Source organism: Rhinoderma darwinii, chromosome 1, assembly GCF_050947455.1.
Source record: "Rhinoderma darwinii isolate aRhiDar2 chromosome 1, aRhiDar2.hap1, whole genome shotgun sequence".
NCBI lineage: Eukaryota > Metazoa > Chordata > Amphibia > Anura > Rhinodermatidae > Rhinoderma > Rhinoderma darwinii.
This window is the reverse complement of record NC_134687.1, coordinates 530,429,398-530,444,970: the sequence shown is the minus strand read 5'-3', so window position 1 is coordinate 530,444,970 and position 15,573 is coordinate 530,429,398. Positions and strand designations below refer to the sequence as shown.

Below are 15,573 nucleotides of genomic sequence, written 5' to 3'. Positions count from 1 at the left end.
AATGGAGAGAAGTATATGATGCTGATTGGTCACCGTCATACACTCCTCTGTACAACGCCCACTTGGTCAAAAAGTAAAACACGCCCAGTTGTCCATTGAGAAACTCATTAGCATAAAGCTAATCTAGGTCATAACTACGTCAAAAATTATTGTTTTTCGAAATAAAGAACACTGCTGTAATCTACATTACAGCGCCGATCACATCATGTACAATATAGGCCACTTATATTGTGGTGACAGAGCCTCTTTAAGACAACTCGGGGCAGACGGAGTCTTCCCCAATGGTCTGTCTTCTTTAGGGGACCCCTAAGACTAATAACCACACTCTTTAGTAAAGCCACACACCGCAGAAAACTGTCCGCCAAAAAAAAAAGGATCAGAAAGAAATGAATGGTGCCTAGGATGTCATTGACGTTGTGGCACAATTTATGAATTGAAAGAACACCCCATCTTTAAACTTCTTTGCATAACCAATTGGACGATGTATCCGAACTGCTAATAACGCTGTAGGTGCCAGGTTACAATGAGAGCTTCCCATTAGTGCATTGATGAGGGAATGGCGCCTGGCACACAGTAATGGACTTTCACTGTGGGACAGACACTCTGCTGGAGCTGGCAGGCCATACTATAGATATTGGGTAGGGTAGCCAGCCAGCCCTGCATTACAAACTGCAAAGGGAAATGGAGAGTATGTATATGAATACGAATGCTATGGATTAATGATGGAAAGGGGAGACGGGACATTTAAATGAATGAATGTCCATCCAAAAGCTGTTGTGCGGCAAACCCGCACTGTTTGAATACACCCTTAGTCCTAGGGATTTGTTCTGTTTAATGATATATTACGCACTACCTAAGGCATAAGCCTAGCTCCCTTATGAATGAACTGCAATGTAGTGAATTTGTTTTTTAGTAGGATTGATTTTTTTACACTTTTTTACTCTGAAATGCCAAACACTAAAGTTCAGACAACAATTGAAGTAAGGAATCCTTTGTATCCTATAAAATATTCATTAACTATGTTTCATCCACATAAAAGGTATGCACTGCTGGTATGCACTATCTATTCTTAGATAACTTTAACATTATTTTGTATTGTGGTGCATTTACATAATATTGACCTCTTGTATGACTGACATATATTATATGAGTAGTAATAAGCTTTATTGTGATACTAAGTAACAGTTCATCACCGTGTCATGGATTGTGTATGTAATCTGCTTACAAAATAATAGTTGGGAACATATTCTGTTTTCAGGAATGGTCCATCCTTTGTCTGGAAATGATACCGATGGGTGAGTGTTGCACATACACATACTTCTCTTCTGTCTGTTTCTTTATTGTGCCACCCACATCAAAATGCCACACCAGTCTTTACTTCACGCTGCTAAGTGTGACACAGTTTGAATTGACAAGAACCTTCATTTTCCTCTTACAGCTGAGATATAAAACACACACAAAGAAGGCAAGCAGGCAGGCAAAGCAATGCGAGCACTTCCAAGTCCCAGATGAAGGCAGCAGCAACCTGACTGGTCTCTGCTATGTCTCAGCACCCCTTGCACTCAACAACTGGCATCACACATAAAGCCCTCTTCTGTCACCTTCCTGGTAAGTGCTTTCAACGCTCCTACTTTATTCTTTGCTTGTTTGTCCAGATGCAGATTATTATGGTGGCTTAGGAGGTGGGAACACTTGCATGTATTTATTCTTCTTTACTCCATACACCTGCCATTGCAAATAAATAAATGGAAAATTGTAGTGTCTTTATGCAATTCAGGTTTTTACTGTGTTCTAAAAATGACTTGAAATCTATTTGTTCAGCTTGGCACATGGACATGCCAGGTAGGCTGCGTTCAAATATTAAATATACAAATATCCTAAATACATATTGCCAGTATTGCCTATGTTATTACACCTTCCAAAGACTAACTGTGAACTGGGGTGTGCTTCTACTTGTGAAGTTTAGGGAGCTAAATCACAGAGTAGGGTATAGACTGATTCATATGTAGGTTTTGGAACTATGTCTACATATTGTAATTGACTTTTACATTTCTATTTTGGTTTTTAATTTATTTGATCAAATTCTTTCTTTTTAAAAAATGATGTTTTTTGGTTTTTTTTCAATGTTATTATATAAATATGCTGTAAAATTTTCCATACTGAGATAGGTAAAATGAATCAAATGTTGAACCAAAGTTGAAACTTGTGTATATTATTTGACGGAAGGTATTGAGCTTGTGAATGTAATGGTATTGGGACAAGTAAAGATCACAGAGGCCAAAAAGCATCTGGTCCTTTTAATAATTGACTTTACATTACTTCACCTTGAAAAGACATTATTGACGGAGTATTCTCACTGTAAAGCTTCCCTGAGTGCTTGACTAATGGGGAGCTAAAAGTGTTTTAGGACTAGATGCTGTGTGCAGTTTAGCAACTTACCTTAGGCAATAATAGGCTTAGAACACTTTGGATCTGAACTGAAGATGCAACAACCAAATCTTCGGCAAATTGCTATTATTTATAAATGATCTATCAACGTCCCTGGCAGTGATGATTCTAAACCTGATGCTCCTGATATGGGAGCTAATAATCAGCATGATGACCCGGGGAGCTTACAATCTTATCTGGGGTATATATAAAAAAAGGCTTAATATCTCAAAAATATCCCTAATAATGTTTTACAGCTTGAACATTGGCATGACTCATTGACTCACAGCATCCGATAGCACCATGTAAGTATTGCTGTATATTCGGTGTGTGCATCCATCCACCTGTTACTATCCCTCCAGTGTGCGGTGATTAATTTAACCCTTCCATTTCACTCTTTTCCTTATCTTTTCCTTGCTCCATGTTGCATGTTCTTCCTTTATCTTTATCTAATTTTCCTCACATTCATATTTATTGTTCCCTGTCTGTCTTTCACTCCTTCCCTTCCTCCCGCCTCCCCATTCTTTACCTCGCCATTGTCTGTTTCTCGAATCCCTTTCTCTCCTTGCCCTCCACCCTGAAACCCATGCCTTCCTCAGTCCTCTATACTCTTTGTCTTCTCCACACTTGTCTCCCTTTATTTGTATCCCACTTTCCATTATATCTCTCTCTTTATCATCAGTTGAATTGATTTCTTGTACTATAATAACCAGCAACATGTGAAAAGTTAATAGATTACAGATTCCTCCGGAAATATTACTTACGTCTTTTCTTATATATGTCTATGATATGACCTTTCTTAAAGCAGAAGAAAGTCTTGGTGCTTCACACAAGTCTTCGGGAAAAAAAGGAGAATTTATTCCTTTTAAAATCCATGAATGCATCTTGCATGTGTTTGAGCACATCCCAGCTGTATATCACTTTTTGCTGTGTTTCCGACAGTCCCTAAGCAAAACGAAGGAAATGTGATGTGGCCATAAGATCATTGTTTAACAATCTATGCCAAATGACACAGTGTAAGGACGAGTTGAACCAATAAAGGAAAATATTAACATAGCTCAGGGTCACAGAGGCTTATTGCTGAAACATGGGGAGAGTTAATCAGTTAGAAGATTGTAAAATGATGTTTTTTTAATAATGTGCCCAGGGTGTCACAAAGAGCGATAGTGTAATTGCATTGTAATAACTGTATAATGTTGAAGTATAGCTATGAAAATTAATATTTTTTAACAGGGCTATAAATGTATAATAATCATAAATATTCACATACAAGTACACTGAATTATTGCCAGACGTTCTTCTCCAGCTGGGCACAAGCTTATTGGCTGCTTGTTACAATTCCAAATCTTATAACTCAACACTGCCCTCTGTTGTTTCTATATTGAAAAACATATAATATTGATTATAAAACAGTGGATCAAAGATCAGTTCACATTTCGTTTTTGGCACAATCTTCAAATAATGCAAGAACAGATCACAAAAAGATGGGGGGAAAAAAAGGCGAGGGAAAACCGTGCTGTAACATGTTAAATGGGAATAAAAAGTATGGGTTGGTAGAGACGCAATCACATGTTGCTTACAATATATTTTAATATCAGATCATTCATCTGATCTCCTCACACCATACGACCACAGAGCTATATGTGTACAATTTCAAAGGAAATTTATTATGACTGCATTTTATGTAACTATTACATAACTATTTGGACTAACATATAAGACATTTATATATCGGCTCACATGGGATTTTTTGGGTCGTTTTAAATCTATACTTTTAGGGTATATTCACTTGAGGTGATAATGGTGCGGCAGAGGGACAATCACAATTTTGGTAATAACGCATCTCTCAGCCCGATGTGGACATACCCCAAAACTTATGATAGTAGTGAAAATGACTAGTGACAAGGGGAACTTTTTCAGCAGGTCTAATATATATATTACCGTAGACAATATCATTGATGCACTTATGGCTACTTTTACATATAAACCTCTACAACTACTCTTCAACTTCCAATACGCCTCCTAAATGCTATAAGGGTATACTGCAACATGTAAACCCCCCATTCCAGGTTCGCTTAGAGACCTTCAACCCCATCACTTTTTAACATAATGTAAATAGAATTATTGTGATTTATTTGGAATATGTTTTTATTTTCAATTATTTGAATTGATAAATAATTGAAGCCACATAAACATTTGAAACACAAATATTTATAATCAAGAAATGAAAAGGCAAACAAAAAAGAAGTAACCCCCCCCCCCCTCCAAGATGTGTGTTGTGCTTCACCTCAGAAAGACTATAGAGAGAGTTAACAGATTTTGCAATGTGAAAATGGGTGTGGGGGGAAGGGCATTGGCAATGTGTATTCAAGTGGCAGAGACCATTCATGTAGATTAGATGGCACTTCACACTTAAACTTCAAACCCTCTAATCTGTCTTCACTGCCACTTAATATGACTTGTGATTTATTGTAATGTATTATTTACAGAACATTTCCATATGTAGCAGCCTATGCCTATACCTGAACTTGAAGCTTACAAAGAAATCCCTAATAGTTTGCAGCAGATCAGCGTCTTATGAGCCCCCCTCCCCCTCCCATTACATACATGTTGTCACTACATTCCTCTCAACTAAAACTGTGAAGTAATTAGGTGAGGACAGGCCGCAGATAATAGAGGCTTAAGAAGGGATGTGTGAAAGTGCAGAGTAAGCACAAGTGACATTCAGCTTGTCTTTATATGATATTACCAAAATAATTGTACCACATCTGATATTCAGCGTACATGATATATTCAGTGCTTAAAATAAAATCACTCCATAGCATTGAAGCCGTTGTAAAAATATGCAGCTATAAGAAGTGATGATGACTTTGGAAAACTCCTTTCCAAATGCCCGCTCAGCCTCAGAACCCCTCTTATTAGACAAAGCGGGGAGCCATTACAAAAAGTGCTTCTTGCTTTGTTGGCCGTGGCACATTCATGTATTTCAATGACACCTATTGACTTCTATAGGCAGAGTGTAATACTTTTCTGCACTGTTGTTCAGGGGTCTTAGAAGTGCCCACCCTTAGGGCTCATTCAGGCAAGAGTATATGTAGCCTGAAACAACGGCCATCACACGGACCCATGTACTTCAATGGGGCCGTTCACACGACCGCTGTTTCAACGGAGCGTGTGAAGGGTCCGTGAAAAAATAGGACATGTCCTATTTTCCTGCGTGTCATGCATCCCTCCATAGACTCTAGTCTATAAGGGATCCGTGACAATGCGTCTCGCACGGGTGCACCTCGGACATGAGAAACAGAAGTTTTTTTACGTCCGAGGTTAGCTACGCTCATCTGAATGTAGCCTAACAATCTGCTCTTTGTTAGGGGAAGGGGCGGCTAGACAGGGAATAACTAAAGTGGACAAAGCCTTAACAATAATGATATTATCTATTCTTCACAATACTCCTTGGGATGATTTTCTGAAAAGTTCAATATTGTAAATGTACAAACAGATTTTCCAACATAAAAAATCTCTTTGTGACTATATGATCCCTTCCTTTTTCTCATTAAAAATAGAAGGGTAAATCTCCACCGGCCAATACAGCAGCCGGTGAGAAAAAAAGGGAGATATCAACCAGTCCTAGTTAAACATTTCACCGAGTATGAACACTAACCACAAGGTCAATATCCCAGGGGAGAAATGCTCATTTTCACCAACCATAAAGTAATTATATCCTTCAAAGAGGTATTATGACATTTTATTTTTGATACTAAGTATTTTAAAATACATGTACACTTTTTGGGTATAACAAAAAACGTCATCAAAATACAAATTGTAAACACAGATTTTTGCACAATGTTGGGCCAATCACATCAGCTTCAATTGGTGTGTATAAGGTTATGTTCACATGTAGCGTTTTCACAGAATTTTCCCCATATAAGAACATACCCATAATGGTCAGAAAAGTTATTTGATTTCACGTAAACAGCGGTTTAAAATATAACAACTTTATGCGGAATAAAAAAAGGGGCCAGCTGCAGTTCCCTACACAGCCGGGTGGCCGAGAGCGCCGCTGTGCAAAGACAACTTACGGTGGACATACACATTAGATTAATGTTGGCCCAATCTGCCAATTTCGGAAGGATTGGATGACCCTATAATGTGTATCTGCGGTTGGGGGAGAAAAGGATCGAGAAGTTGGATTTGAATATGCCTTATCCTTTTGTTCTCAGGGAAAATAAGCTACCAGAGGCCTCCTTATTCTCAGGATGGTAAAGGGTCCCAGAGGATGGACCCCACTGATCATAAAGTGATGGCATATCCTAAGAATATAATGGGAAGAACCCTTTAACAAAATATCTGTGTGTGTTAATGGCCAGTCCAGAACAAACCAGATCTTATAATAAAAACACAACATTAGGTAAAAGCCACCCCAGGTATTTTTTTACTAATTATCCACAAACTTTACACAAAAAATGTTGTGCTTGCAATGAGAAATATGAAAATATTAGGGAATATAATAAGCCAGTTGTAGTGCAAAAATTTCATTTCTTTGCCGAAAGTATGGGAACCTGGCTATGTCTGGCACACTGACCAAGGACTTTGATGTGTTTTTGTCACCAGACTTGAACAGTAGATTACTGATAATATACTGATATTGATAAAATGTGTTATATAATTATTTTGTGGTTGGTTCAAATCCCAATGTGTATGGCTCCTCTCAAAATCTATTATAAAAACGCATCTAATTATGGATTTATGTTGGATGTTTTTCTCACATAAGTCAGCGGCGATGTGGCCATGCGCTACAGTTCGGCTCCTTTTGTAACTCCTATAGACTTCAATGGTGAGGGCAACTCCATTGAATTCTGTAGGCAAAGTTGGCAGTGTGAATTAGGGGGTAGGGTGTTAGAGTACCCATTTCCTCTGTAGATGAGGGTCCCAGAGGTGAGATTTGCACCTATTATGCATTTATGGCATATTCTGTGGATATGCCATAAATGTTGATGATTGTAATATTCCTTTAAAAACATTGATAGGAAGAGAAATATATATAAATAGATAAAGTACAAACATTGTTCATATTGCAAAAGGAGTTAAAAAGACCTACAACAAAACAACTGCTTTGAGCAACTTTATATTCCCAGACCAGGAGCATACATATAATTGCAGGTAGCCTCACAGCAGAGATCAAAATTTAGCCCTCAACCTGATGCTGGGCTGAAACCACATTACCACCATCCTGGAACAGGAATACCCTGGGACTGTTTATCCCTATTTCCTTCCCATGTTTTGTAGATGTGTGGCGTGATCCTTGGGGCATTTCACCCTTTGCCTTGTTTGCTGACCTTTTAGTGCCTGTGAAGAGAGGGATTCCTGGACATTTGGAGGCCAATGTGGGGCTTTGACCCTTTGCCCCAGAGTGAAATCATTGATACAAGTGGCTTCTAGTGGCCAATTATAATATATAAAATATATACTGTTCAGCCGTAAAATAAAAACCACTGACAGGGGACGTTAATAACATTAATCATCTGGTTACAATACAAGATGATTAATGTTATTAATGGGTGGGATATATTAGGCAGCAAGTGAACAGTTAGTTTATGTGTTGGAAGCAGGAAAAATGGGCAAGTGTAAGGATCTGAGCGACTTTAATAGGGCCAGGTTTTGAGGGCTAGACGACATCTATAAAACGGCAGGTCTTGTGAGGTGTTCCTGGTGTGCATTGGTTAGTACCTACCAAAAGTGGTCCAAGGAAGGACAACCGGTGAACTGGCAACAGGGTCATGGGCGCCTAAAGTTCATTGATGTGGGTAGAGAATAAAGGCAAGGCCGTGTGGTCTGATCCCACAGCAGAGCTACTGTAGTACAAATTGCTGAAAAATGTAATGCTGGCTATGATAGAAAGGTGTCAGAACAAACAGTGTATCGCAGGTTGCTTTGTTTGGTGCCGCTTAGCCGCAGACCGGTCAGAGTGTCGATGCTAACCCCTGTCCACCACCTAAAGCACCTACAATGGGCATGTGAGCATCAACACTCGACCGTGGAGCAATGGAAGAAGGTGGACTGATCTGATGAATCAGATAGATTCTGTTCCACAACATATGGACAACTGGGTGTGTGGCTTACCTAGGAAAGAGATGTCACCAGGATATACTATGGGAAGAAGGCAAGCTGGCGGAGGCAGTAGAATTGACAACCTAAAAATGAACCATAAAGGGACATAGCCCTAAGAAAAATAGTATACTGAAATAATATACAAAGATGTAAACAAAATACTTTATTGAATATAATCGACAATAACATATAATGAAAAGAGAATGGGATACGTCATACACAGAAATACAAAAAGCAGGGTCAGATGGAATAGACCATGACAGCAGAGTCAATCATCCAAAAATTTGACCAGACCACGCTCCAATAGTGCATATAGTATAATAGTGCACCTATGAATATAGATAGCAAAGTCCACACAAGGTATATTGCTACCAACTGATGATAGCGGAACACAAATGTAGACAATGGATAATATCCATGCCCACTATAACCTGCAAGATATATCTAATGCATGGAAGAATGAAGTGTCCAGAAAACTCAAATAGTTTCAAGAAGATTGCCAGAATATGAATAAAACACTGACTAAGACACAATCAAATCAACAGCTAGCACATACCCTGGGACATGATGCAGAGCGCAGAAGGTCAAAGGAGATGAATGGCTGAATAGACGCCTCGACGCGTGTTTCGCCCTGTGACCGGCTTCGTCAGGAGGCTACATACATTGAAACTCTAGGGGTTTAAATAATAAATGGACAGAGTTAGGCTCACCTGCGGCGAATGAAAATCGGCGCTCGACACGCCCACCGGGCGGCGCACGCATCACGGGACGCGCCGCGCGTCATGTGACAGGCGCCACGTGATGAATCATCACCATGGCAACCCTAGACGCTAAGCGGCACTCCCAAATGCCTGCCCCACCACAGGCGCGCGATCGAGCGTCTGTGCAGACACCGCAGGAGAGACAACGCAGAATAGCAAGGACAAGATAAATAAATAAAAAATTGACAAATAAAGTGATGGGGAATTCCTGCAGCAAAGGGACCGGCTGGCAATAATTATATATAAGCGAGACAAGTATAATAAATATAAAGAAAGCAAATATACAAATGTCAGTAGTAGATGCATATATTAAAAATTATAGTGTAGAAAATATACAGCAATAATTAACAATTATTAATGATATATTAAACGTTAATAGAAACGTGCAAAAATGAGAAAGAAGACATACACCAAAAATAATGGTGATGAGAGTGATAAATAGTGAATAGTAATTGAAAAAATAAAAAACGTGCAAAGATGAGAAAGAAGACATACACCAAAAAGATGGTATACACCAAAAAGATGGTAGAATTCTCTGGTCAATGTTCTGCTGGGACACCTTGGGTCATGGCATTCATGTGGATGTTATTTTGACACGAACCAGCTTAACATTGATGCAGAATAAGTATACCCCTTATGGCAAAGGTATTCCCTAATCGCAATGGCTTCTTTCAGCAGGATAGTGCAACCTGCCACACTGCAAAAAATTGTTTAGGAATGGTTTGATGAACATGCCAAAGAGTTCAAGGTGTTGACTTGGCCTCCAAATTCCCCACATCTGTGAGGTGTGCTGGAAAATCAAGTCCAATCAATGGAGGCCCCAACCTCACAAATTACAGGACTTAAAGGTTCTGCTGCTAATGTCTTGGTTCCAGATACCACAAGCCCTTCAGAGGTCTTGTGCAGTCCATGCCTCGAAGGGTAGGAGCTGTTTTGGTGGCATGAGGGAGACCTACACAATATTAGGCAGGTGGTTTTAATGTTATGGCTGAATGGTGTATAATATATGGTAATAATCACAATATTCTGTACATATCCTTCTTTTTTTACTATTAAAGCAATTCTTTAACCTACAATATATGCTATATTTCACTATTGTGAGTATTCTGCGGCCTCAGAGATGTCTCATTTAGTGTACTAAAGCATATCACTCACCAAAGCTATGACAGCAAGATAATCTATTTTTAATTTATAATTTTTAGATACCAAACCTCATGGCAGTTATTCTTATGCTCTGTCCATTATTAGGTTATTAAAGTGGGTTTATGAGGGATAACCTTTGAACTTTATCTTGACTTGGCTCAGAATATTGATATGAAATGTTGAACATTTGTCACAAAGCTCCACAGGTTACATTTCAAAATAGCAATAAAAGAGAAATGAAATTGTACTCTGCATCTTATTAGATTTTCAAATGTTGACAAAACAGAATATAATATAAAAATAATATAATATAAAAACTACACTAACATTGAGCATTTGTGCAAAATGAACACTGAACACAGAGGCAAACCAGCTGTCATGAGCCTAGAACAAGGTAGACGGACATCTGAGCAGTTCACCATGTCTTGTGTAGTGAGCGGCCTATAAATGAAAAGATAATCTTGCTACCACATCCTTTCACATTCATCAAAAAGTAGATTCTGCAATATATGGTAGGCCTATGCTGTGGTAACTGCTTCTGCCGAAATACAGACAAGGCAGATCAGTATTGGTCATTTAATTGCACCATAAGGGTAAGAAGGGGCGCAGCTAAAGGCTCATGGGCCCCGATGCAAAGGTTCTTCTTGGGCCCCGATGCAAAGGTTCTTCTTGGGCCCCCCGAACTTCTCATGGCCGACGGCCCGCAGCTTTCAGCTGCATCGCTGGGTCTCATAAGTGACGTCAGGGGAAATAGCCTCAATATATATACCCCCCAAAATAATGTGTGTATGTATATGTGTATATAGGAGACAGTATATCTATAGCACTACGACCCTATAGCTATGGATAGGATTAGATACAGTGGCTCAGCAGACAGTATCACACATGATAGGATTAGATACAGTGGCTCAGCAGACAGTATCACACATGAAAGGATTAGATACAGTGGCTCAGCAGACAGTATCACACATGATAACATTAGATATAAGGCCCAGCAGACAGTATCACACATGATGGGATTAGATACAGTGGCTCAGCAGACAGTATCACACATGATGGGATTAGATACAGTGGCTCAGCAGACAGTATCACACATGACAGGATTAGATGCAGTGGCTCAGCAGACAGTATCACACATGATAGGATCAGAAATACGGCCCAGCTCGCTGACATTGCGGCTCAAGCGCTGGACACAGTTAAGGTAAGAATAATAATTGTTTTGCTTTTCTATGTGTTACTAATTATTTTTTGTGTGTTTATGTTTTTTACAGGTTCGGTTGTTGGACTACTTCGGATTCGAGAACTACTTTGATGAAGGCGTTTTTTTAATTCTCAATAAAATGGATAACGAGGGTTGTGTGGGATTTTTATTTCAATAAAATATTTTTCCTATGTCTTTGTATTTTTCTAAACTTTATTACTACCGACTTATTAATAGCTGCTGGCTGATTGACCACGTCCATTACTAAGGCGAGGCTTAATGTTAGACATAATGAGGCTAACAGTAACCCCCATTATTACCCCCGGTACCCTCCACCACCAGTGGACTGGGAAGAGCCGGGTACGATCCAGTACCCGACCATCTGTAGTGATGGAGGGGCACATGCACGGCCGAAGGGTGGTATTATTAGGCTGGGAAGCCCAAAAACAGTGGCCCTTCCCACCCTGGTAATGCTAGCCTGCTGCTGCTATGTTGCATCTGGCTGGTTATAAAAATGGAGGGGGACCGCACGTCATTCTTTCCAATTATTTATTATTTTTTTTTAAATAATGATGTGGGGCATTACCAGGGTGGGAAGGGCAACTGTGTTTGGCCTTTCCCAACCTAATAATACCAGCCTGCGGCCACCCCAGTGCCTGACCATCACTACAGATGGTCGGGTACTGGATCGTACCTGGCTCTTCCCGGCACCTCTGGTGGCGATGGGTACCGGGGTAATAATGGGGGTTAGTGTTAGCCTCTGCACCGGCTAATACTAAGCCCCGCTTTAGTAATGGATGCTGTCAATCAGCCAGCAGCTGTAAATAAGGCAGGCAATAGTAATAAAGTTTAAAAAAAAATACCAAGACATAGAAAAAACAGGTTAATTGAAATTTAAAAAAAAACACACAACCCTCATTAACCATGTTATTGATAATAATGATAATTTTAAAAAAAAAGCCGTCATCGAAATAGTCTTGGAATCCGACGTAGTCCAAAGACCAAACCTTTAAAAAAACACAAATACAAAAAAATATATATTAGTAAGGGCCTGTTCACATCACCGCTGCCCTTCCGTCTGAGGTTTCTTTCGGGTAACCCCTCAACGGAAAGGCAAACTCAAATCTCAGCTTCTGTTTCCTTCACCATTGATCTCCATGGTGACGGAAACATTGCTAAAGGTGACTCCCGATTCTCACTGCCACTACCTCCTCGCTACGACGGAGACGCGAGGACCTGTAGGGGATTTCTGAACCAGTGCCAGATCCACTTCAGTCTACACGCCAGAGCATTTCCCACTGATGCCGCAAGGATCACATTTATAGTCTCACTCCTTACTGGCAATGCCCTAGCATGAACAAACCCTATCTGGGAACATCAGGGACCAGAGACCCGTGACTTCCAGTGTTTCCCCCAGACTTTTCGCCCGGTATTTGAGGAACTTGGACGAGTCTCGAGTGTTAAACGCTGTCTTCCACTCATCACCTTAACGGATTCGGATCAAATTGTAAGCCCCACGCAAGTCTAGTTTAGAGAAGATCTTGGCTCCTCATATGCGGTCAAATAGTTTGGAAATTAGTGCCAATGGATATTTGTTCTTGACCGTGACTTGATTGAGACCATGGTAGTCAATACAAGGCCGTAGTGATCCGTTTTTTTCTGGACAAAGAAGAATCCAGCCCTGGCCGGGGAGGAGGACTCTTGTATGAAACCCCTCTCCAGATTCTACTTGATATAGGCCGACATAGACTGAGTCTCTGGCAAGGAGAGAGGGTATACCCGACCACGGGGAGGGGACGTATTTGGAACCAGTTCAATGGGGCAGTCATAAGTGAGAGAAATTAGGGGGTAATCTTGCCAATGGCTGAGGCAGAGGAGGCTGGACAGGATGGATCTGTGACAGACAGTGGCTGCGACATTTGGAGCCTCATTGGAGAACTTCTCCTGAATTCCAGTCCAGGACTGGGGCATGTAGTCAGAGCCAAGGCAGGCCCAGTAGGACAGGATTGACGGCTTTAGGCAAAACAAAAAACTAAATTATTTCCGAATGAAGGGCTCCAACTTGAAGCTTCAGCGGCTTGGTTACAGATACGATCTGGCAGACGGAGTCCATTCACCGAGGCAACAGCCAAAGACGTCTCCAGAGGGACTGTGGGGCAACTGGAGAAGATCCACTAGGTCATTTTGGATGGTGTTTGCTGCGGACCCTGAGTCCAGATATGCAGACACCCGGTGCGTCTTTTCACCAGACACTATGGTCACAGGAATGGACAGTTTTGAGGAGAACTTTCTATCTAGTGCCGTTCCACCTAGGGTTGTCTCTCCAAACAATCCTAGGCATTGGAGTTTCTTTTGCTTCTGAGGGCACAAACGCACACAGCATGGCCTCCGAGGCCACAATACAGACAAAGTCCTGAAGTGCGTCTGCTTTGTTTCTCCTGGGCAGACAGTTTGAGCGGGACCACCTGCATTGGCTCCCCTGGTGGGACAGCTGGTGAGGGCAACAGGGATTGCTGGGAGATAGGAGCCAGCTTAGGGAATCTACTCTCTCGACGAATCTCTTGGGATAGTTCCCGGATCCTCATGTCAACCCGGGTGGCTAGATTAGGTCATCCAGGGTAGGAGGCAGATCACGAGTGGCAAGCTTGTCTTTAATTTTAGGAGACAGTCCCTGCCAGAATGTAGCCACCAAGGCCTCATTGTTCCAGTACAGTTCTGCTACCAGGGTGCGGAACTGAATGGCGTACTCGCCGACGGAGGTGTCCCCCTGGTGAAGTCAGAAGAGATGCAGCTGATGAGGAGACTTGTCCAGGTTCCTCAAATACGGTGTGAAAAGTCTGTAGGAAACACTGGAAGTCACGTGTCTCTGGTCCCTGACATTCCCAGATATGGTTTGCCCATGCTAGGGCCTTGCCAGTAAGGAGTGAGACTGTAAATTCGATCCTTGCAGCATCAGTGGGAAATGCTCTGGCATGTAGACTGAAGTGGATCTGGCACTGGTTCAGAAATCCCCTAAAGGTCCTTGCGTCTCCGTCGTAGCGAGGAGGTAGTGGCAGCGAGAATCGGGAGTCAAGACTAGTACTGACAGGAGGTGTAGCAGAAGGAACAGCCAGAGCAACAGGAACGGATGCTGGGATGACTGCAGCTTGTGTATCCAGCTGATGTGTAATGGCATTCATCGCCTGGAGAAGTTGGTCCTGTCGTAATTGGCAGACTAGCATATCCGTCTGCATGGCTTGTGATGTCGTCACGGTCTTGGGTTGACCAGCGGGGTCCATGGCCTGAGCATACCGTCCCGATCTATGGGTATGTGGACACACTGGGCCGTACCGCCGTAGCAGGCTAGCAGCTGGCCAAACAGTGTACCAAGTAAATGTATAGATATAGTCCAAGCACAAGGGTACCTGTAGTCGTTCAGACAGTAATGGAGGCTCGGCACAGACGGGACCTTGGCAGCAGGCACCAGGCATGGTGTAACACAGCAGGCGTGACGATGCACAACACGACTCCAACTTTCTAAGACACAGGAACAAAGGTAGCACGGGATACAGGATACAGGTAGCAGGACAGGGGAACACTGGGAACAGGATAACACTAAGGGACCATTTGCAAGACTAACGTGGGTAAACACAACAACGCTCAGGCAATGAGTGAAAGGACAGAGACCTTTTTATAGTCCAGGGTGATCATGGGTTATTTGATGATTATTTTCATGTGCGTGCGCTGGCCCTTTAAGGTCAGGCATGAGATTGCACGCGCACCCTATGGGACACAGCAGAACGGAGTGGAAGTGAGCGCTGACGTCTCCTGGGGAGCACCCACAGATCCATGGCTGCGGCCGTCAGGGGTGAGTAATCTTGTTGGTACGCGGCCGAGGACACTTCACTTGCTCAATCTTTTTGTTGAGCCAGGAGATAAGTATTGCATCAGCTT

The 15,573-nt window shown here is 41.6% G+C and overlaps 1 protein-coding gene across 3 annotated transcripts in view; it reads left to right on the top strand.

Moving 5' to 3' along the window:
• The first annotated feature begins 1,279 nt into the window (after window positions 1-1,279).
• The window catches only part of RGMB (repulsive guidance molecule BMP co-receptor b), a 76,371-nt gene continuing 62,077 nt past the window's right edge, over window positions 1,280-15,573 (top strand). Inside the window, exons 1-3 of one of the 3 annotated variants that reach the window (XM_075837032.1) lie at window positions 1,280-1,295; window positions 1,439-1,608; window positions 2,685-2,732. In XM_075837032.1, the coding sequence (XP_075693147.1) occupies window positions 2,731-2,732 (2 nt within the window). In that variant the 5' untranslated portion in view covers window positions 1,280-1,295; window positions 1,439-1,608; window positions 2,685-2,730. Of the gene's footprint in view, window positions 1,296-1,354; window positions 1,609-2,684; window positions 2,733-15,573 lie in introns of those variants that run through there. The other 2 variants (XM_075837025.1, XM_075837039.1) reach the window with 2 other exon arrangements.